Source organism: Podarcis melisellensis (assembly GCF_964234715.1).
Source record: "Podarcis melisellensis genome assembly, chromosome: 4".
NCBI classification, from domain to species: Eukaryota; Metazoa; Chordata; class Lepidosauria; order Squamata; family Lacertidae; genus Podarcis; species Podarcis melisellensis.
Window position 1 is genome coordinate 73831174 of NC_138531.1, and position 24737 is coordinate 73855910.

Consider the following 24737-nt stretch of genomic DNA (forward strand, 5'->3'; position numbering starts at 1 on the left):
ATGTTGCATACAAAATTATAATTTGCAGTCACTCTCAGAATACTAGATGTGACAGATACCATTTCAATCACTGCTGTTCCTGGTGCTTAACTGACAATTGGGACTGACATGAAGATCCAAGTCATTTCATATTGTTTGGCAGATGGGGGTTGGGATCAGCAAAAGATGTAGAGTACTCAAGCCTTGGACATTCACAGTGGGCTAATGAATAAATAAATTTCTCTCCTGAGACAATCAATAAGAAGCCAGGTTTTGGGGGGTTTCTTGATGGCAGGCTGCCCATCTTTATCTCCAGGCAGCTCTCCACTCAAGGGAGACCCCTGCTCTCCAATTAGCTTTCCTCAGCTACCCTCCAGATCTGACTAGACATTGCTAAAGGAGTTGGGTGCAGTAACTGGTTTTGCATAAACTTTAAATCACAATAGGACAGTTGTCCTGGTGCAGTCTGGTACATTTTTTTCTTGGACACTGTAGTTCACATGCTCAAATATACCAGAGATATATAGCACATGTATTGTGATGAATCCTTACCCCCATTTTGGTACATTATAGTTTGCTTCATAAGCTAGTACCTTAGTACATTTTGAGGATTGTGCTAGATGGCAAATTCCATTAACTGTGAGCTAGAATATTTTCCAATGGATCTTGTTATTTTTATGTCTGCAACTTCCTAAGATTGGGCATGTTGCCTATGTGTATATGTGTAGCAGTGTTTCTCAGACTGTTCTCAGATATTGTTGGACTACAGCAGGGTCAGGGGTGACAGGAGCTGTAGTCCAACAACAGCTGGGGACCCAAGTCTGAGAAACACTGCTGTATAGGGATAAAGGGTCTTTCCAACTTTGAATCTTACATCACAAGGCTTGCTCTCCACTTCAGGGCATGTTCTGATCCCTCTATGAATTCTTTCATACATGCTCCTGTCCCACTTTAAAGCTTGTGACTGCTAGGGTTGAATACAGTTTTGTAACAGTGGGCTCACCAGTGCTGTGTGTTGAAGCATTATAAATTCTGCTTTCTATCCTTTTTATACACAAAGTGTTCGTATTAGCCCAGTTTGCCACATCATTAAACTTTGAGCTCATGTGGAGGATGCTATCTACAATAATCCCTGCTCCTTTTCTGAATCCCTGCTTCCCAGGCACAAATTTAACCCCTCACTACAGATCATAATCAGATTTCTGTATTAATGCTACAAACTCTGCAATGAGAAAATCCAAATTTTGTGATTGGGTTAAATTGTCGAATATATTGAAATTCACACATGCACATGCAATTTATCCTTATTTCTTTTTTAAAAACCTTCTTTGGGGGGTTGAATAAGGGATTTAGGAGTGAATGTATTGGTGTGGTGGAGAGGCAGAAAACACCTTGAAAGGACAGAGAATAATAATGAAAGAATATGAGCTATATGGTCTGACTATGGGGAACTATGGCCAGACCAAAAGTGATCAGGGTTTGACTCTAATTCAGAGATGCTCACATACAAAATACATTATACAAGACTAATACCGTGTCTGGGGTTGTTTGGGAGGGAAACATCTGGTGGAACAAACACTATATTCAGATACATGCATGTTTACATTCAGAATGAGAGATGGATGGGAAGGTGCATCCTCATACATTCTGTGGAGTATGTTGAGAACTGTGAATTTGCATCAAATGGTTTGCAATTGGTCCAACAGATGAATTTCCTAATCACTTGGTTTGCTCATGTGCACCGGTATCCAGTACTGACCTGGAGTTAATCTTTGAATCTGCCCTTCCTCCCTCGTCAATTAGGATGCAGTGTATACCTTCATCTGCATAACAACTATTCCTTATCCCTAACATGCATGCAGCATATGTGAGTTTAAAAAGGACCTGGGAGTAACAAAGTGACTGCAAGTTCCTTTCCAGGAGTCTGCCTGCCTGCAGTGTCTTGGTAAGCCAAAGTATGGCTTCATGTGTCATGCAAACCAAGTCCATGAAAGAAAGCTGGGAGACTCACAGGGGTATTGCACTATGCTAGAAGTTGCTGATTGGCTATGTCTTCTACAATAGGACTGCAGCTATGGAAGAAAGATTCTATATCACCTTATATGAGAGAGTACAAGAGAGAGTACAAGAGAGAGGAGTCTAAGCTTGGTGAACGATGATATTAATATTTTAGGCTACTTTTTACCCCATATGGCAAATCTTTACATTCATATTGATTGCAAGACTGGGAGTAGATGTGGGGATATTTGCTGAAGGAAGCAAGGAAAGTACCACTGCTAGATCATAGAATCCTAAACTTGGAAAGACCTCAAAGGTCTTCAGTCGCAACACCATGTCAATGCAGGAAACTCACCCCTATAGATAACATTGGTAGTAAGTGAAGAAGCTTTCATTTCTGACAAGTAAGCAGCTGACCAAGGGTGGTGGTTGATACAACTGTTGGAAGAGGTGCTAGAGATAGTTTGAGGTGGAGTTGTCATGAAGAAAGTGCAATATCACATTGCAATTAACTGACTAACCTTAAGTGTCCTGCTGAATTAAATGCATCAAAAACATCAAATCTTCAATACACAATTTAAGGTGCATCTCCTTTCAACATTTTATTTTACATTATGTTGATGGAATTACTACAGTGATGAGAAAAGCCATCATGGGTGCCCTGTAGAAATTATGCTGCTATATGTAGAGAGAAAGAGAGAGAGAGAGAGAGAGAGAGAGAGAGAGAGAGAGAGAGAGAGAGTGCCTCTCTTCTGAAACAAAGTCTAAAATATCTTTCCTTTATATTTTTTGCCTGAAGTAATCACCACCCTCAGATTTTACCTGTCTTGTTGACTAATCTCAACAGTCTTTCTCTTGGTGCATTTGTTTAGATAATTCTTGTTTCCTCTGATTTAGCACACAGGAAAAAGCATTAGTAACACTCTTGGTTTCAAATGAACACTATTAATATCTGCCTCTGCAAAGGACTGTGGTGTAATTTTGATAAATGTGGCTCGGAAGCTGATCTGACAAGAGTCTAGTGCTAAGCTTGCATGTTCATACCCCATCTCTCCACATTCCGATGGGTGCACAAATGGGTGTGGAACACAATGTAGAGTTGGGGTGATGACAAGGGGGATGGGGCAGAGAGGGCCAAGAGACGTGGTATGTTAATCACAACCTACTTGAAATTATACTGAAGTTTATACTGAAGTGCCTGGAGAGATTAGGAACACTGACATTGAAATTTAAAATAGGCTGTGTGTGTGTGTGTGTGAGAGAGAGAGAGAGAGAGAGAGAGAGAGAGAGAGAGAGAACAAGAAAGAGAAAGAGATGCCAGAAGACTACTTTCCATTATATTTAAAACACATTGGTGTACTCTTGAGAGTCCACATACATGAAAATATGATTTAGGATCTGTAATGTCCATTCAAGTAAAGAAAGTGTGTAAGCTCCAAAACTAATTCTGGAAACCCTCCTATACTTACTTTCAAAAATAAATATTCACACCACTTTTCCAATATTACATATCCAAATCTCTTTAAAAAGTAATGTGGGAAATGGTCTTGAAATTGCAAACAGAATAGACATTGTCGGATGACTGGAATTTTGACACAGCTGTCTTAATTGACCTTGGCTGAATCATTTCATCTGTACATTCTCCACTATCTCCTTTGCAAAATGAACTGTTATTAATTCCTCAGGAATATAAATCTGGAAGACTAAGAAACTTACACAGGAAATCCTTGTGAAATCTTAAACTTAGTAAAAGTGACAGGCAGGTTATTAGTACTGGCAACATGACAGAAATGGCATTTTTATATTTAGTTACTGATAAGTAACATAATTTTCACATGCATGTGCATAATCATGGTGGACGTGTTGCACATACTATTTGATAATTTTATTCTGGAACATCGCAGAATGTTAAATGACTTCCCTTCACAAGTATGGGGGCTAGATGCTTAGCGCAAATAAGCATCAGTTGACCTGCTCAGTCTTCTCAGAAGTGCCCATGAGTTTCACATAATTGCCCCAGAGGTCATATACGGACTCTGGACCATATACTGGCAACTAGTGTATCAGCAGAGAGAAAAATTGAAAAAACCAGCAGTGGAAGGCAACAGATGCTTCAGGTAGAAGTATCAGGCTGTTAACATCAGCAAAACCATCTGTGTCCTTAAACTTGGTTTTGGACTTGGTTTGCTGAACTGGGTGCCTGGAACTAAAACAACAACAACAACAATTCAGTGCAGAAAATCAATAAAAGTATAAAGAACCTGGTGGAATTTTGGTTCGAAAAGCATTTAAATGTGCTAGTTTATAAAATGGGTGACTAGAAATATTAGAAGGGCATTTCACTCCCCACAGATATTTGAAAAGAAGCTGGGCACATAACTGTTTATCTGCACTAGCTGTATTTGCTGGTATTTCTCCAGCCTGGTACTGGTGCAATCTGTATTTCAGTACAGGCAGTGTTCCTGTGTCATCATATGAAAGGTGTACTGCAATACTGTGCATGTCTATTAGGAAGGAAGGAACCACACAGAAGAGGCACACTGACCATTATAAAACCAAGAGAGAACATACCTGCACATTCTGGAAAGAAAATTCTTTCCTTCTTCTTCAGGGACTATTCTAAAAACCACCGTACAGACATTTTATACATTAAGCAATTAATCTTCCGCTTTTAAAAATTGATTTAAAAACAACACAAATTCTCAAATAGAATTTTTTTTTAAGCATAATTACCTCATCCTCATTTAATTTAGATGAAGCAATTACCCTAAAAATGTCTGGAAGATTAATTGTATAATATATAAAATGTTTGTATGGTTGTTTTCAGAACAGTCCCTGTAAAAAGGAACTAAACCTTTTTGAAATGTACCTATACTATTTGGCATTGTTTTTTTCTCTCTCTCTGTATGAAGCAATCTCTATTGAGTTCAATGGCATTTTCTCCTGGGTAACTGTATTAGCAGGGGTAATCAATATGGTGACCTCTAGATGTTGTCATGCTACAACTGCCATTGCCCCTGGCCTGGCCATTCTGTTTAGGGGTGATGGAAATTTTACTCCAACATGATATGTGGAAGGCACCAACTTGCATAATATTGGGAGGGCACTACAGTGGACCTCAGGAATGAAGAAGCAGTGAGCGGATGTTGTTGCACTACAACTTTCATAAGCTCCAGCCAGTAGCTAAAGGTGTTGGGAACTGTGGTCCAGTAACATCTGGAGGCTCACAGGTTCCTCATCCCTGGTGTACAGGGTTGCAGCCTCTAATACCACTGTGTGGAAGAAAAAAGAAAAGAGAACCAAAACCCAAAAGAACATTGAAACTCTCTTCTTCACACTTGTATCAAAACCTATACAGGGCCATCACAGAAATCTCCCTGGAGCAATTCTTGCATTTCCCTCCAGAGGGTCCAAACTGCAACTTGAGGAGAGAGGGATACTTGTGAATGGGAAAATATTACATGGAAGAGAGTTATAGACTGCTTTCCCCAACATCAGATCAGATTTGGAACCCATCGTGGCTGCCTTAAAAGTAGAAGAAAAGAAAAAATGTCTGCTTGGGTTTCCCATGTTAAGGTGCAATTTGGCCCTACAAAGTTCCTCTGCAACAGAGCATAGCTACCTTGCATTCACCATTGTGCTGCTGCTGCTGCTAGCTGCCTGCAGCAGTTGGAGCTGTCTCCATCTAGTAGAGAGATCAGAATCCATTAAATAAAGAGGAGGATTGTTTAGAGCTGGAGTTCACAGGAGCAGGCAGGCTCAAGCTGGGCCAGCACAATTTCACCTTTGTAAAGGGAAAAAAATGCCACCGGTCCTCCTCCCACCCACCCACTTCCAAAGCCTCCACAGCCTATTGAGCAATTGTTTCTGCACAGCAACTCAACTCTAATTGATCTGGACACCGCAGCTAATTTCCCCTCAGACATCTGTTAACACACATTAGTGTATGTCATTAAGTAGGGAAACACAGTTTAAATGGAAGGGGCAGAGCTCAAAGGCCTTGTGTTTGGGGAGGCGAGAACAGGCAGGGGGAATGACAACAGGGAGGAGATGTTTATGCACTAATGTTGTAACTGGGTAGTGGAGAAGGAGGGGCTTAGATAAGGTTAGATGCTTCCATGTTGCCGTCTAATCTATTAGGCTAATGTACTCCTGAAAGAAGCAGACTTCAGTTACAAGATGAACTCGAGTACAAAAGAGCCTTGACAATCGCACAAACCATAAACAAAAGCTGTTACTGATTAAACAAAGGAAGCTGCTCTCAGGTCAGGCTATTTTTCTGTCTAGTCCTGTATTGTTTATTGTGGCTGGCCAATGGCTCTTCAGGGTCTCGGGCAGTGAAAGGTCTTTCCCATTTTCTGTTGCCCCTCATTTATTTTACTAGAGATGCCAGAGACTGGACCTGGGAGTTTCTGCATACAAAACATGTGCTTGGCCACTAAGTTCAAAAAACCTAAGTTCAAACATAAATCAGATTTCCCTTCTGCATCTTTTATTTCCTTTTTGTCAGTTAGTCATTACAGTGGTCATAGAGATTGTGGTAGACCAGTCTTATTCCCCATACTGCAGATGGAGGTAGAGGCTAAAGCTGCTTCCCTAAAACAGCTAACATCACATCCACAACATACTTTAAAAGCACATATAAAATGAATGGATTCCTCCATGGAAACTGTCGTGTGCTTAGGGTGCTGGGAACTGTAGCTTTGTGAGGGAGAAACTACAGTTCATAGGATTATTTGAGAATACGTGCTTCAATAAGATATGTGCTTCAAGTGAATGGTGAGAATTCATAACTGAGATGACTTGCCAAGGGCTCAGCCAAAACTCTTAGCTCAAAGTCATATATTGCACCAGCTCTGATGTTATTCAACTAAGAGGAACTATGTGTTTCAAGTTTGTACAAGATTGATCTTGTTTCACATTCACATCCAAATCTGGAAGCTCAAAGCAATTCCAATGCTGTCTCAACAGGGTCTCACAATTAATGGTGTCAAAGCCACAGGAGGTCACATTTTGCCTGTTAATCTCCATATGAAACTCAGTCTACATGGCTACCAATGCCTATACCACCTTGACTATCCCCCAAACCCAGAATGAAGCTGAAATGAACTGGAAATATAAATCACCTTTATCCAGAAATGTTTTGAACCGTGCTGCAGAGGTAACAGTGTATTCAACTCTTGTTTTCTAAAATTTATTATGTTATTGCTTTCTGTGTGCATTTAACTTTTATTATCATCCAGGTCCTAATCACATTTGAATATAGCCCTCCACACACCACCACCAAACAAATAAAAAACAGCCTTCAAGTCCCTTTTGGAAGGGCAATAGAATTTGTTATCAATGTGCTTTATCAAATTTATCACTGTTTGCTTAAAATTTTCATTGCTGTATTTGTTTGATGTTGTATCCTTACTTATAGGAAGGGAGGGGATCCAATATTTAGACAAGATTGTCTGGGAAAACAAACTGGATAGCAGGAGTCAAAAGGAAAATCTTTATCTTGCCTGTCCCTATCAATGCTGTGCTGATGAACTTCTGCATAGCAGCTGGATGTTGGATGCATGCTATGAATAAATACTGGGAGCTCGGCAGCGTGGGTTAGAGATCAGAAGAAAAACCACCTGCAACTCTTTCCATCATAAATAAACACTACTCAGTAAAGAGGGAATGGATCTCATTCGAGCTCAGAGTGGTAGTAGTCAACCATTCTTTGCAATCTCATAGCTCCTTAGCACATTGGACAGAAGTGAAACATACAGAGAGGTGTCACTGGTATTTGGCACTATGCACTCTGCTTGATGTTACAGCTGGAGAACTTAAAATATTTGGCACAGAAATATTCTGGGATGGGAAACTTGTGACTCTCCAGATGTTGCTGAGCTTCAACTCCCATCATCCCTGACCACGGACAATGCTGGCTGGGACGGATGAGAGTTGGGAGTCTAGTAAAACAACAACAACTTATTGCTTGTACCCTGCCCATATGACTGGGTTGTACCAGCCACTCTGGGAAGCTTCCAACATGGTATAAAATAACACATGATACAGCAAACATTAAAAGCTTCCCAATACAGGGCTGCTTTCATTCAACACCATTTCTGAGTGTCTTGTGCCAAGTTTAGCTCATTTGTTCTAGCACTACACAAATCAACCTGTGTTCAGAGTTACAATGACACAAGATATCAGACACCTTTAAATTATATGAGTGGAGTGATACATTTCACAGAAGCATCACTGTACTCTTTAAAGACTTGTGTAGTGTTGTAAAATGTTACTACCTTTTGCATAGATTCCATAACTATGGAAAAGGCCTACCCCTATTATAAAGTAAAACATGATGGATATCAGTGCCATCAAAGATTCTATGCCATCTCAAGTGATAAATGAGCAAGGAATGCAGTACATGTTGTGATTGCCATTAATGGTCTGCCATTAATGGCTCATCCAGAGGCTGGTCGCTTAGAAATGCGAGCATACATTCAGTATATTTATTGTTTTCTGACCTGTTTTAAATTTTGCATCTTGAAAATGTTGGTATACAGCATATATAAGTATTCTATGTAATTCCACCCCCCATGGCTCTTATATGTAAGCCCAGTATGCTCTTGATTTAATTGCTTCCCTTTGCCTACTACTCTTTTGTGCTCTGATCTGAACCGGCAAACCCTTTCAGGATTGCTATTCCTGATAGTTGTAAGCTCCGACTGCTAGGACTGGAGACAGGACAGCATCAACCATAGCAATAAACTGGCTTAATAGAGTGTAGGGCAGGGCATGTGACACACAGCCCTGTCCTCCAGCACCTCACTGTTGCCTCTTAGGATATGTCACCAAATGCAGCTCCTTCACTCTTGTCTAATGGTAGAGCAGGCCCTGAAGATATTACACTTCCACTAACATTTACCACTTGGTGATAAAGGCATTGATATTGCCATAGTGAGAAATGCTACATGAAAAAAACCAGATAATTTCTTCTGGTAAACAAATTAAAGTATGCTCTTGGGGAGTATCAGGCTAGCAGTCTCCAGGCACCCCAACAGATCCATATTTCAAAAGAGAAAAGAAAGACAGAGCCCAAATAGAGAGGAAATAAGACCAAAGAAAGAAGTCAATAGCGCTGGCACTAGAAATCCTTGTTGACCAGAAATGTAAAAGCAGATGTAACAATCAAAGTTCTGAGAAATCACAGAAATAGAACGAGAAGCATGTGAAACAGGTAAACTAAGAATTTCCTAGCCAGCATTATTCATCATAGATGATGACCTGTGTTAGAATAACGAGAAAGCAACATAGTTCTTCATTATCTTTAGCTTCTTCTAATGAACTGGTGTAACTTTGTAATCTGGAGCTCTGAAAGAAAATATGAAATGTCTCTGTTTCAGAGGCAATGAGAGAAAACATTAAGTAAGACTGCTCCAAAGAATTTAACCTCCATTAAACATACAGCAACAGCAACAACAAAACATTTTTACTAGGTAGGAATTTTAAGGTGTGATAAGAAGACTTCTATAACAGAGGGAATGTCTATACATTATCATGGCAAACAAGTTTGTTGTAGGGTATGATCTGTCCTGGAAGCTATTTCACATCTCATTGGGTAGCTGACTAAAATCTGATTTATACATGTTCTCTTGTTTTGTCTCCCTTGGTGTCCTGAGATGATTGTTTTTGAAGGCAGACACCAGCTCATTAGAGGATGCTAAAGATGATGAAGAACTATGTTGCTATCTTATTATTCTAACACAGATCATCCTCCATGTGAATAATACTGAATAGGAAATTCTGAGTGTACCTGTGATATAAACAGACTTCCAAACCACCTTGTCTCTTGGACTTTTCCTGCAGACCCTAGACATACAAAGGATTCTAAAAATGGTAGAGCAGGCTACCTCATTTGACCCTCCTCCAGGGTAAATAGTACCATCCAGCTGTTTGTACCCCACAAAGACTTTCCTCCTTGCTAGCTTGGAAGCCAGTCATTTGCTTTTCCTCACACCATCTGCACTACAAGAGAGCTGATGGTTCATTCTTGATAAAGACAAAATGGTCTCCAACCATGCCCCTTTCCTACAGATGCTTCAGCTTGCATCTGAATGGCTTCACATGAAATGGTGGGATTCCCCCCCCCCTTGCATAATTATGGACTCATCCACGCAATCATGGTTATTGTGAGAAGGTGGTAATAATAATCACTAGTCTGCAATCATGAGTCTGCTGATAATGTTGACAGAAGTGAGCATCTTTAACTTAAGCATATGTGAGCTCTTTAAAAGCAGAATGTCTGCTCTAAAGAGGCCAAGTAGTGGAGAAAGGACAAGTGATAACTGTGCTTGGATTTCACTGTAGTACATTTAGGTCACCCCAGATTAATTGATGAAAAGTTCCACCCTCTCCCCTTGGTTGGTTGGGCCACATAGCCCAGCTCCCTTTGCCAGCATAACTGTTTGCTTTGCTCTTAGTGTCTGCTGTTACTTTGCACACCTTCGTGAAATTTAACTGCCCACCACTGCATATAATTCATATATATAAGAAACAGTGTCCCATAGAGTCAAACACAGCTTTTGTGTCCATAGCTGCCAGGAGATCGCTGGACTCAAGCACTCAGTGTTGATAGGAGAGGAATTGTGACATAATGTTTTATCTGCCTTGTTTATAGCTTACGGACACACAGCACTCATTAAACTTTAGATGTGTGGGCAACAGAGAAGATGGCTATGGCTTAGACTAACTTCTGCTACACAAGCTGTGCTTGAAAAGTTATTGAAAGGTAGAGTTTCAAGGGAAAGGGTTTCAGGGCAGCATCGTAGGTTCTTTATTCCCACAAGTGATTGAGCGGGTGCTACTGAGCAGCTGAACTGAGCTGGCCAATGAATATATGAAATGACTCAACCGGAAAGCATTGTGTTTCAGATGATATATGGTGATATGAAAGCTCTGCCTGTATGTTTGATATCTGATAGTTCATTTGTACTTGATGCCCTTTTTAAACACAGAACATATATGTAAGAACCAGTTAGAAGTGGGTTGGGGTGGCTCTGGGATGCTCTTGTGAGATCTCACATTACAATTCAAGTTCCTGCAAGATCTTGTGATTTTTGTGTATGTACAGAATCCTTAGAACTGACCCCGCCCCCGGTAAAATGAGGGATTGCAGTACTTCCATTATGAAATGACTCTGTGAACAAACAGAAATTAAGAACTATGCTTCTTACATTAATGTGGAAGGAAACTACTAAATGACAGACCTTTGTTGGCAACAATTTATAACAGTACTTTTGGACATGGGCTTGAGAAAGGAGTAAAGGATTATAGCAATGCTATACTGGAGTTTCTTATAATTGGTGGGCTTTAAATGTGAGAGTGACAAGTAAGCCTTAGGTCACTAGAATATGACTTTTTCCTCACTTACAGAAGTGAAAAACAGATGTACACCTGTTCAAGTGAGAAGACTATTAAATGTAGGTGAAGTAAGAAGGTGTGATTCTCAGATGCTTCAAAGCTGAAATCACATTGGGACATGAACAGTTGTATCATTTACTCATCTGTTATAAACTGACCACAAACTAGCCATTAACAGGACAATTACTTAGATTTGACTTTATACCTGTTTATTTTGTTAAATTTAATATCCCAGCCTTCACTCCCTGAAACTCTTACGGAAGCTTACAGTGTCTATTACAATGTGTTTGACAGTAAAAGCCACAAATTGGGCATTTGGGGGTTGATAAAAAGCTGGTATAGCATTGTTGCAAAGAGACTATGGTTGCATACACACCATACATTTAAAGTCCATGGCTTCCCCCAGAAAATCCTGGGAACTCACAGAGCTCCATTTTCAAGCACTCTGTATGTATGGTGCAGAACTTGGACTTACAAGATTGATGGAGATTTAATTTTCCAATAGTTAAAGGAAATTTTCACACTAAAATGCTGATGAATTTTAACAAAATTGCAAACTGATGTGGAAATGTGGAGAACTGAATTTAAGGCTGAATTTATTCACTTTTTAGAAAATAAGAGGAAGTGATGTTGACAGATCCATCCATCCTTACTGTGGAGTTATTAGCTGTGTACATGTGCATCATTTCAGTTCTCTGTCTGATGGAATTTGTCCACCTCTTAAGTTTCTTCCCTCACATAACACCCCACACTTCCCCTTCAGGCTGAGACAGAAAGGAAGTTTTGAAATTCCATCCGTTTCCAAGATAGTTGCATTTCTAAGTGACTCCCATGTTATAACATGCACTCACATTCAACTCTGTTAGCATATTCCAGGAATAGCTATTCATAGCTACCAGAGCATTTAGGGAGGGAAAGACACATTTGTTGTTGTTGTTTAGTCATGTCCGACTCTTCGTGACCCCATGGACCAGAGCACGCCAGGCACTTCTGTCTTCCACTGCCTCCCGCAGTTTGGTCAAACTCATGCTGGTAGCTTCAAGAACACTGTCCAGCCATCTCGTCCTCTGTCGTCCCCTTCTCCTTGTGCCCTCCATCTTTCCCAACATCAGGGTCTTTTCCAGGGAGTCATCTCTTCTCATGAGGTGGCCAAAGTACTGGAGCCTCAGCTTCACGATCTGTCCTTCCAGTGAGCACTCAGGGCTGATTTCCTTAAGAATGGATAGGTTTGATCTTCTTGCAGTCCATGGGACTCTCAAGAGTCTCCTCCTTGCAAAGTATAGGGTAGAAGGGAGACTCTACTGCAGCATGCGAAGCAACTCAAAGTAAACTCAAGACCTGCAAGAACTAGCCCTACCTGATGTTGAAGTAAGCAGGGAAGAAACGTTAGCTATTATTGTTGTATGGAAAAAGTTTCAATGCTGCAGAGAAATTATGGGAGAAGGAAATCTGGAAGTCATACAATGTACTGTAGAGCACAGGAAAAAAATACCATCTGTCTAATCGCTGGTGTTTTCTGCTTATCAGTCTTCTGAAAACTGAGTCACCCAACTATAGAATGAAGCTGAAAATATTAGGGGTGAGGTATTCCTAGCACTGGATTTGAAAGTATTACTTTGCCCCCAAAGTATTTCAAATACAATTTTAATGGCATCACATTAAATTTGAAGGGATTCATTGTATCACCTACTTCAGCCAAATAAGGCAGGATTGGAAAGCATTTACCAAAGACATATCCAACTATTATATCTAGAGACAGGCAAACAGACACCTATAAGCTTTGACTTCTTATGGAAGGAAAGAAATTGGAAATGTGAACTGTTGTGTGGGCCACAGCCTGCACCTTAAGAAGGACAGGAGGTGAGCCATGAGCTAATTCAATTCCTGTGATCATCACGACTGCCAGGTGGAAATCCCTTAAAGCAGCCCTATAATCTATATAATTTACTTACTGACTCTGCCAACTAACTGTCCTGGGTAGCATGGTAAGGCAATTAGCGATAGGGTGAAAATCAAGGCATCGGACCAAAGTTTAATCCACAACAAACTTGAAATCACGAAATGAACAGTTACCATGATTATGTTTCTGAGAGGTGGGGGCTATTGTTTAGAAAACAAATTTAGTAGTCAACTATAAGAACAATTTGGAAAAGGAAGGCAAGATACTTAAGAATTCTTAAGCCCTAAGAATAAATCAATTTCAGTTCATCCTAGGCCATTGTCAATGCAGCTTTCAGCCTTTATGCTTTTAGCTTTGCTTCTTTTGTTGCTGGAGTCTCATTCTTTTGCAATACTCTCCATCCTGGTTTCTTTTGAATTCAAGCCTTTTCTCTCATGAATTTTCCAACTATTCACTCCTGCCTTTTGCCAGTTTAACTTATATCCACTATTGAATAGTTAACTGTTCTAACTCCCAACCTCTCGGCCAGTCGGAAGGGCAGTAAAGTCTCTATTTCCCATAGCAACTAGGTCACTCTTTCCTCCTCAAGTTTCTGTTTTCTGGGCTGACCTGTTATGCCTCTTGTGACCAACTGAACAGAAAACAGTCATTTTCCAACTAAGAACAAAACACATAATGATTGAACATTTTCATTCTTGCACACTAGTGTGTGGAACTGTCATCATGTGGCTCAAGGGTGAGAGAAAGGTGGTATCTTTCAACAGATTGGTATTTAATAGAAGAAATAAATTAAAATATATAATTCAAGTGAGCAGCAGAAAGCTAAAGAAAAACTGTCCACCAAGATATGATGTAAAGTGAACAATATTTTAGGAAGAGGAAATACAATTAAATGTTTTTGGACACCCATGTCTTGTATTGGACAGAGATTAGGGCGGAATATATAAAACCTACATTTATATCATTAAGTGTCACAATCACACAAATATTTGTACTTCATGATGCTTAGGTGAAATCTGCAGCTTCTCAGCATGTTATTATTAATTATATTTTTATTCTTGCTTTATTCTTGTACATCTAGCACAACATAAATATCTGGTATTGCCACACTTCCAGGCTTCCTTCAAGAAGAGCCTTCTATGAAGGGAAATGTATAAAATATGAAGTATCAGGAATATCAGTAGTAAAGTGGTATTGCTCATTTCAACTTGTCACCTGCATCCTTTTAGTCTCTGGCACACATATTTTCTGTTTGTTCTAGTTCATTGAACTGAGTGGGACTTCATTTGCAGTCTGTCTTAGCCTCACTTTCACAACATCCATATAGTCCACAAGCTTTAAACCATAAAGCACCCTTTGAAGGAAGATCAGAACTCAAGTATATATAGAAGCAGCTGTCCAGTGCTGATGGTAAGCTGTCATGGGCAGCAAAATGCCCATGGCCATTGGCATGGATGAAATTTCAGGCACCCAGTGGTCACTGTATCTCTGCTAGCTGCGGGCAGTTTGCCCAAGCCACCTGCATCTCTCATGCCACCACTTCGTAATTAAGTTGATAAAAAAGTGAATCAGGGCAGCCAAGTAAACAGCAGTTGGATGCAAATGAAAGTTATTAAGCAACAGATGCAGAAGGATTCTTGAGCTGTGAACTCACTATATGAATACTGGAATTCATAACACCTTAAAACAGCAAACTCAGATGGCAAGTACAAACAGAAGTGAGCTAAAAGAGAGGCACTGAAAAAACATAAAGTAAGGATCAGCATGCTCAGGAGTAGCCTGAGGTTTGCAGAAGTGCAAACTCTAACCAGCCATGTTATACAACAGTGCCTGGATGAGGGGTTATAAACTGAATATAAATCCTGGCAGGATGGAAGCCCTGTGGGTGAGCGGTTCCCATGTTCAGGATTGGCCAATGTCTGTTCTGGATGGGGTTGCACTCCTTCTGAAGAAGCAGAAACACAGTCTGAAGGTAATCCTGGAGCCAGTTTTTTTTTATAACTTGAGGATATAAAACCGAGCATGTGTAGTAGCCAAGGAATGTTGAATATCAGTGGGAGAAGAAAAACATGAGAAGAGCATGGTTGTGGGGAACCCTGCACTGGAACAGACTTATTGTTACTGTTTATTTGTTTAGTCCTGTCCGACTCTTCATGACCCCATGGACCAGAGCACGCCAGGCACTCCTGTCTTCCACTGCCTCCCACAGTTTGGTCAAACACATGCTGGTAGCTTCAAGAACACTATCCAACCATCTTGTCCTCTGTCATCCCCTTCTCCTTGTGCCCTCCATCTCTCCCAACATCAGGGTCTTTTCCAGGGAATCTTCTCTTCTCATGAGGTGGTCAAAGTATTGAAGCCTCAGCTTCATGATTTGTCCTTCCAGTGAGCACTCAGGGCTGATTTCCTTAAGAATGGATAGGTTTGATCTTCTTGCAGTCCATGGGACTCTCAAGAGTCTCCTCCATCACCATAATTCAAAAGCATCAATTCTTCGGTGATCAGCCTTCTTTATGGTCCAGCTCTCACTTCCATACATCACTACCGGGAAAACCATAGCTTTAACTATACGGACCTTTATTGGCAAGGTGATGTCTCTGCTTTTTAAGACTTATTAGGAAGTGATAATATGCTGCAAGATTTTGTTGTTGGTCCTATTTGCCTAGTTAGAATCATACACAAAGAAAGAATGTCCTCAGTTAAGTTAATGCGATGTTCCAAGCAGCAACAGAAGCCACTCTGGCATATGACAGTATTGAAAGGTATGAAAAACCCAATGGCAAGTCAAAGGTCATCTTGGTACAGTTAAAACTAAACAGAACAACTTCACCAGGCTAATGGATGAGTGGCACATTTAGATGAAGAACTGGGGGTGAATATAATGTGAAGCCAGAAGGAAAAAAAAATCAGTCAGTCGGCCATTTCATTTGCAGATTTCAGATCTGATCATTTCTCCATTGGTGCCATATATTAAGTAAGGCATGTTAAATTATTGAGTGTTGGCTATTGTTAATGAAAAAGGTACACTCTGATTCCATCATGATTTCGAGGTAAATATAGAGGGAAAACATTGTAAGAGGTTTTGCCTGTAGAAATAACAGGAGATTCAGAGTAACAATGTAGCATCAACAATAATGAAAATTGCTTTGGGCATCCGGATTGTACAAGCAATTTTTTTAGTAGAATGATACTGCTTGTTAGGAATACATCACTTTAGAGCTAGATAGACATAAGAGATGTTAAGTAAAATATACATTCCTTCTAGATAGAAGCATTAGAAGAGATCAATGTGAGTACAAGAGATTTAAAGATCAATGTAACAATCAATTACAGAATGATTGCTCACAAAATCTACAGAGGAGGAGGGGAAGGGAGAAGCAATGAGTTTCAATTACATGAAATTAACTTTTAGTTAAACATTGAGAAAAATACAATGCAGCTCAGTAAGAAAATAATGTTCTGAGAACAACTGTAGAGTTCCGTACTTTCAAAAGAATTCAAATGCCATGGATGGGCTATAGGTGGCCAAGGCAGAGCGAAAACTGATCAAAGATGGGCAATGGACAAAAGCTGAAGTATTGATTGGGAACCAGCAGATATGCAGAGAAACAAGCAGGCCAAAAAAAGAAAGCCAGATTAACAAAGACAAAGGCTGTGTAGACATAGCCTTTGAAATGTGCAGAGGCTAATTATACGTGCTTTTATACGTAGTCATTTATACGTGTGCTTTTATACGTAGTCATTTACAATTGCACATACCTACACACCATCTAAAGTGGCATCTGTTATCCATGTGGTCTGTACACATAGGTGTGTGTACACATAGGTTTTCAAATTAGTGTGCAACCATTTTATCTATTCTTCTCAATTCCTGTTCCATTATTATTATTATTATTATTATTATTATTATTATTATTTCTTCTTCTTCTTAAGAAGAAGAAGAAGCCGAGGGGCTGGAAACTGGTGGGGTGATATTTATCTGTATACATATGTGGCTAAGCAGCTGCTTCCTTTTTCTCCTATTTCATTCATAGACAAGTTAAACATTGGGAGTGGGAGGTGGCAGAGCCCTGCAACATCAGCACTTCTACCTCAAAAGGAGTTGATCTGAGAAGGTACTCACCGTGGAGCATGTAGGCAGCAAGCGCATGAGAAGTACATTCTTGGCACAAAATGTAATATAACGGTTCCAGCAGAATGCACTTTATATCAACAAATAGAATGGGACATATCCAATATAAAAGTCTAATATTTTTGTCTTACTGTTATTGCACCAATTGGTTACATTTAATGTTCCAACAAGAGTCTCATCCTGGTTCTTTAAAATTCATAGCAGTGTTTGTGTGTGTGTGTGTGTGTGTGTGTGTACCTCCATAGAACAGTACTGATCATCCCCAGGTATAGATATATAATCACATAGAGAAGCAAAAGTGTGATGCAAGTGATCATAGCCATAGCCAGCAATAACAGCTGTGATTTTGGTGGCTTTAAAAATGTGTTTTCATAATCAATATAGGGACTAAGACATTTGCTTTCAACCTTGTATGTGCTTTGCCTAGTTTTTACATGACTTTGTTAATGCCAATACCTACTGAAGAAAAAAGTCAAGATTTTATTTTTATTTTTCATTACTAAATTTATGTCCTGACCTGTCTCTCAATGAAATGTTCCTATGTATGTCATATATGCATATATGTATCTTGTGTGGCCTCTTGTAGGTTGACAAAATATACTTTTAAACAGAATCATGAGAAAGAGCATATAAAAATTTGTAATCTTTAAGCATCCTGTTGGATTTGCAGAGAGTCAAGGGCATAAGGTCTCCAAATGGAGATGGCTGGCTAACGCTTCATGCAGGGAAGGAAAAAAAAAATCGTATTTTCCGCTGATGGTAATTTTATCTCTGCAATTAGTAGAGCAACCTTCACAAAAGGCATTATTCACATGTGTTCAAAGGGAACTTTGATTGTGAAAAGCTTCTGTAGGCCAGAGCTTCAGCAGCTGAGGTGCGACTGAAAGCCTGCTGAAAAGCGCTCGTTTTCACTCTCTCATTTCAAATTCTTCTGCCTTTTATGGCACTTCAGTCCCAGCATATCTTGTGCTGCCAATTATTGTTTCCTTTTAATAAAGTTGTGAATAAATCTGGCAAAAGCAGAGAACTGGGAGCGCTAGGCAGTCAAGAAGAATGCGGGAAACTTTGAGCACAAAACACCAGTTTGACTAAGGCCTAATTCTTATGTTATCCCATAATAACATCAGAAGAACCAACTGGATCAGGCCAGTACCTCATCTAGTACAGCAACTGGATCTCACAGGGGCCAGCCACAGTGGTTATCAGCCATGTTAGCTGCAACTATCACATGTTTGCTTGGCTTTGTGGAAGGCACACTGTGAATTAGCAGTCAGGTTTTCCCGGAAGTGCAAACAAACAAAATCATTCAGTTGATAGCAATTATCAAGTCATAAGCCTAGCTCCATTCATGATGTGAATTAATGAATCAAAATTGCCTACCTCCTAATCCTTTTGGCTGGAGAAGCCAGCAGTTTGAATCTGGAAACATCCCCATGGGTAGAACACGAGACTCTTAACCTTAAAAATGGGCAAAATATCCCTGCATTGCATGCAGCTCGACTAGATAACCCTCATGGTCCCTTCCAACTCTACAATTCTATGACCTGCTAAATGTGCCCTGTCCCTCAATAGACTTCATTTTAAAAATTGGGCAGGGCAAGGGCTGAAGACTGCAGGTACTGTGGTGCCCTTGGAAACCTTGTTTAATCAGATATTAAGAATGACTAAAGACTGATCAGTGTTCGAAACCTCTATTGTTCTAGGCACATTTTGCAACAGGGAATTTCATTAGTGAAAGCAGTTTCTGAGTTCTGGGTGTGGTGCTATGTGGAGCTATGCCTAAGATTTCAGGTTAAAACTGCAGATTGGAAGGGAAGGAGGAACTTTTTCTGCCTCCCCACTTCCAGCTACTCACTGAAGACTGGAGAAGAGACCCTCTTAAGAATATTAAGGGGAAGGACTAGACCATGTGAAAAATGAACACAATATTTTAGCTGCAATTCATTCATTTTCAGCTTTGTATTCTTCTTATAAAAAGCGTGCCTAGACATTCCATTGTTGTGCCCATAGCCTAGGTTTAAGGTGCCATTTAGCTCCTGGCTTTCATATCTCAGTTTCTAACACTGAGACTGGTATACACTTTACACTTGGCAATCTAAAATCAAAATAAATGAATGGTTGTATGACTAATTCAAACTGCCTGGCTTCAGTCAAATATTACCAATAAGATCACAAGTAGCAGTAAGCATCTACTACCATTAATTCTCAGAAGATAGTCAGATAAACATGGGATAATAATAATAATAATTTATTATTTGTACCCCGCCCATCTGGTTTCTATGGTTTCCCCATAGAAACCAAAAATACACTAAAATATCACACATTAAAAACTTCCCTGAACAGGTTTAGCTAGTTTGGTAAAGAAAAACTGTTTCATATGCATTGTACTGTATTGGCCCAAATATAAGCCACACCCGAATATAAGCTGCATCTTTAAAATTCAGGGGGAGGCGGAAAGACAATACTCGAATATAAGTCGCTCCCTTAAAATTCTGCAGGCACTCACACCCATTCCATTTTACTCTATGTCTGTTTCAGCAGCGATATCGTAAAAGCCAATTTTTGTAAGGTCGCAAATTTAATCCACACTTTAACTTTTCACGGTCAGAACTGGGGAAAAAAGTGAGGCTTATATTCAGGCCAATATGGTATATGCGATATAGCACTGTGACACCAGATGGCGCTGTGGAGTCCCATCTTTCACTTCCGGATTCCCTGTATGAGTTTACAACGCACTTAACTGAATCGCTTCTTTGATGTGTCTAGATCCAGTCATGAGCACCAAAGCAATCTTGGGTATTACAGTTAGTAGCTAGAGTTCTCCCCTCAAAAAGTTCTGTCTCACCACCAGCAGGAGTGGATCTACTATGAAACGAATGAATCTTAAGATTCAGGGCCCCTCATCCTGGAGAGGCCCCAGAAGTGACTTTAGTCCACAATGCTTTTAAAAACTCCTTTAAAAAGTGTATCAAGCATGTATATAATATTTCCCCAATCTCCCCTAATTTTCATCCCCTTCATTAACTCAAAAACTATGGTTCAAATGAATTTTTAATTCACACCAGTGACTTTGGCATGTGAAATAATCTGGTACAGCAATTTTAATCAAAATCTGAGTTGCTGTTTTTGTAAAATGTGGTGGTCTGTCATAGAAAACCCCCATTGAAGAAGATAACAGTGGTTACCCAGACCTCATTGTGGGTTACAAAGGGGCCCCCATATCATTTCAAGCTCCAGGGCCCCCCAAATGTAGGTCCGCCATGATTTCTTACCTTGAACGATCAAATAAACCTGTGAAGTCTTGGGATGATGCAGTGTTTGCACTGAGCATGTGTATGATCCTTCATCATAGACATCCACTTTCTGAATCCGGAGGCTGTATTCCAGAAGAGAAAGTTGTTGGAGCTCTACTCGGGGGTCCAGAGACCACTTGTCCTGTCCAGCAAAAATGATGCCGGAACGATTTAACCAGGCCACCTTGGAGCTTTTGTCTTCTATAAAACACCTGTATGGGATGAAAAAGACAGATACTGGTATCAAAGAAGTCTTCTGCATATAGAGCCTGTAATACTCTTCATCCATCCAAACACTCCCTGAGGCACAAACACATCCACACAAAAATCCACTACAACTGTTACTATAAAAGGTAAAGGTATAGTAACAACTGTTACTATACTGTAGTATATTTTAATTAGCCAAGTTCTTTTTATTATTATTTTTAACCATGCTTGTATTGGGCTACACATCTGTCCAGGTCTGTAAAATTTCCTTTTCCAGGATATGAAACCTGATTGGAAACAACTTATCAGTGAGAGGCATCCACACAAGTGATGTGATATGAACCCACTTTTTAAAAAAACTTTCAGTTCCACTTGCTGTCCATATACTATGTCCAACAACATCTGGAGGGCTACAGGTTTCTCATCCCTGGTCCAAGCAATCTGAATTCATGACATGCCATCTTCTGCTTTCTCTACAGAGGAACCTCTGTATGGTTCAAAAGTTTACAGTATACTACTACCCTTTTTAAAACTACCTAGTTTGTGCAATGGCGAGGACAGTCCCCAAAATGTGTGAATAACTATTTCCCTCCTTATTCTTTCCCTCCCTGCTTTTTAAAGAGAGTTCAAGAACTCTTCTTAAGTTTTCTGCACTGTTTATCTCCAGGCTACAAGCTTCTCTCTGACATTGCCAATAGTGAGAACATAAAGTGAAAGTCTTTTTAATCCTCCCCCCCATATGTACCTAGATGCTGGATGCAGAGCAAACTCAAAATATCCGCAGCCCCCTGCCAGCTTAAGGAGCGAGAGGTCAGGGCTATGAACTGTACTTTCTGTTTGTTATAGGAATGCAGCTGTTACATTATGCATTTATTCTCCAGTTCTGGCTCCCGCTAGCTCCTTTTGGCATTAGAGTTGTGTGCTATCTACCCCCTTTCTTGCCCATTGCTATACTAGACATTTTAATCTTTCCTGGAAACGTGATGCTGCCTGCCCCCTAGCCAACAGCAGATCTCTATACGGTGTATTCGCTGCCTAAACGGTATAAGAATTCTGATCTGTTTTTAGCAACCTTCCATTGTGCTTGCCTAAATGTCCTTAGAAAAACCAGGTGATACAGAGGTGAGAGGAAGGAGGGTGGAGATGTAGGGCAGACAGAAACACAGTACGGTTTGCCACCTGGCATGCCCCTAGTTGCAGCTGTCGATAACAGTGGGGTATCTGATAGCAGGAGGGGGGACTGACAGCCCTTGCAGGCTACATTAGTCATTCAGTTCTTTTATGTAAAAGAATAACAAAGCTCTCAAAAAGTCAGGCCCAGCTGCATCTAGAGGATGAAGTTGACCCAGGAGGCTATACATAGAATCTCACAGCCCTTTTCCTCCAGAGCAATTAATCTGGAATAACTGCTGCTATGGAGCTCCATCAAATTTGCTCTGAATGCACTACCTAATATCAATTATTTCCAGGCAAGATTATCATTTCGCTAACATTGCCCTTTGCTTTCACAGGTGAGGGAAAATGAGAAGCGGATGGGAAACAATGGTGTGTTTTGCTTTACAGAAGCACTTCAAACTACCTAACACATTGCTTTGAAGGAGGAGCATGCTGAGTACTCAAAACACATAAATGCAATTTGAAGTTCAATGGTAAAATATTTTGAACCTTTATTTAGTCCTGACTGCAATGTACAGAACACATGCTCTTTGCAGAAGTGACAAGGTTTGCAATCAATATTAGAAGCCAGGTGAGGCTGAGGATCGTGTTGTGTTGGTGTGGAAACTCTCCATGCAGTTTGAAGAAAGCATGTGAATAACAGTTCTACATATTATATAGAGCAGTGGCCTAGTACAATGGTGTGTGAACTTTTATGCACCTGGTTCAGACTGGGCCCAACTAGAAAATAATAATAATAATTATTATTATTATAATAATAGAAAATAAAAATAATAATAATTTAGGTGTGATTTGGATCAGGCCTGAATTAAGTTGTCAATAGCAGCATCTAGATTTGATGGTTCTCCAAGAAAAGGAGTGCTGGCATTCACTTGGTGACCATGGGACAGTCATTGCTTCTCAATATGACCTATCTCACAGGGTTATTGATTTAGAAAACAAACAAATCAGGAAGTGGAATAAGATGTATACCACTTTAAACTCCCTGGGATATAAACAGTGCTTTTTTCTAGGGGTATGCAGGGGTACACATACCCCTAAACATTTTGTGAATCTAAGTTTGGCCTCATTGAGGGGCAGCATTTCAATATGAGTAGGGAAATGAGAGTACCCCTAAACATTTTTTTAAAAGAAAAAAGCACTGGATATAAATATAATAAATGAATAAATATGGCTGCTGTTGCAGATCTCAGACTTAAAAGTTCTGAATGTTCTCATAGGCATGCAGAGGAGTATCTGTTGCCACCAGGAGTTGCAGGACATGCATGTATGCGTTTTTCTCAACATTTACACCCTTGCCCTTTTTTATGGTAATTGAGACTCAATGCAGCTCAACCAATGGGCAGCCTCCTACCTTCCTATGATAGCTGCTATTCTGTTTTCTGTCTTTTAAAAGGCAGCTCATTCAACCAAATATACACAAATGCCAGGCATATAATATCTATTTTTATTAATTGTGATTATTTTGCTCTGTGCCTTGATTTAAGTTTCATAGGCTAGTTTGAAAACTTGCTCTCAATATTTTAAATGATGAACAGAATAGGAAGAGACATTTCACTTGCTCTGTATTTCTTGTTCTGTAACTAAATAAAAGCCTCCAGTCTCCAGGGCTGTTGTTCTCTCACCTTTTGTCGGCTCTGTTCACACAAGTGTATTTTGAGAGCAGAAGAATGAAGATTGGAAACTAAAGATAAGAAAACTATTTGGCAGTAGGGTTTCAAATGGTTTCTTGGGGGAAAAGTCAGACATTTACAGAGTTCTTCAAACCGAATGATCCATATACTGAGAACACAGATCACTGCTTTGCTAAAACATTCACAGCCTCCTTTACTGGTTGTCCCCACTGGCAAACAAGTCTCTATTTGCTCTCTTCAGCATTGCTGGATGCAAATCTGATCTCTAATCATGAAAAGGTGTGAAAATATCACAGGAAGAGACACCTGCACAACAATCTGGCAAGAGATAGTGACTTACCCAAGTTCACCCGGTAAGCTGCAGTATGTTCAACCCAAGTTTATATCCAGTATAACACACTAACTCTCCATGCTACTGACCTAAGGCAGAAACATGACCATCTGTCCTCAGTAAAAAAAAAAAAACCATCCAGAGAATTTGCATGGAAAGCCAGTCTCAGTCCATGCACAGAGCTTATTCAGCCCCCCCTTGTGCATACAGTTGTGGTAGAGGAGGACATCACTGAGTTTCTCCAAATCTTTTATTAATTCCTTGGTAGCTTGTGCAATAAGATAGGTTTTTTTTTTCTTTAAACGGGGGGTGGTTGAAATCAACAGCCAGATGTGAAAATTCCAAGTATATACATTATTTTGTGTAACACTTTGCCCTGTGATCACACCTTAATAAAGATTTGCATCAAGTTGCTCAAACAGAGGGTAATAAGTGTTAATTCAATACTAACAGAATATTAACTGGCAAGTTAGTTGATGTCCAGGCAGCCACTGCATAGCACCCATCTGATTTTAAGCAACTATAAATGTTTATTAAGGATCAATGAACATAACAATAATTACATCTGAACATTTCCTAGTATACATTTTACACAGCTGTAATTGGCAGCATAATTTAAGGTTATTGGAGAAGATATCCAGCCTTTGTATGAATGCTTTTACATAAATCTGTATCAATATATCTA

General features: G+C 39.8%; 1 protein-coding gene across 3 annotated transcripts in view; it reads right to left on the reverse strand.

Annotated features, from left to right (window-relative positions):
- The window catches only part of LSAMP (limbic system associated membrane protein), a 1403176-nt gene that overhangs the window by 202988 nt on the left and 1175451 nt on the right, over positions 1 to 24737 (reverse strand). For all 3 annotated transcript variants that reach the window (XM_081908544.1, XM_081908543.1, XM_081908545.1), the window contains one exon: positions 20684 to 20916. In XM_081908544.1, the coding sequence (XP_081764670.1) occupies positions 20684 to 20916 (233 nt within the window). The remainder of the gene's footprint in view (positions 1 to 20683; positions 20917 to 24737) is intronic.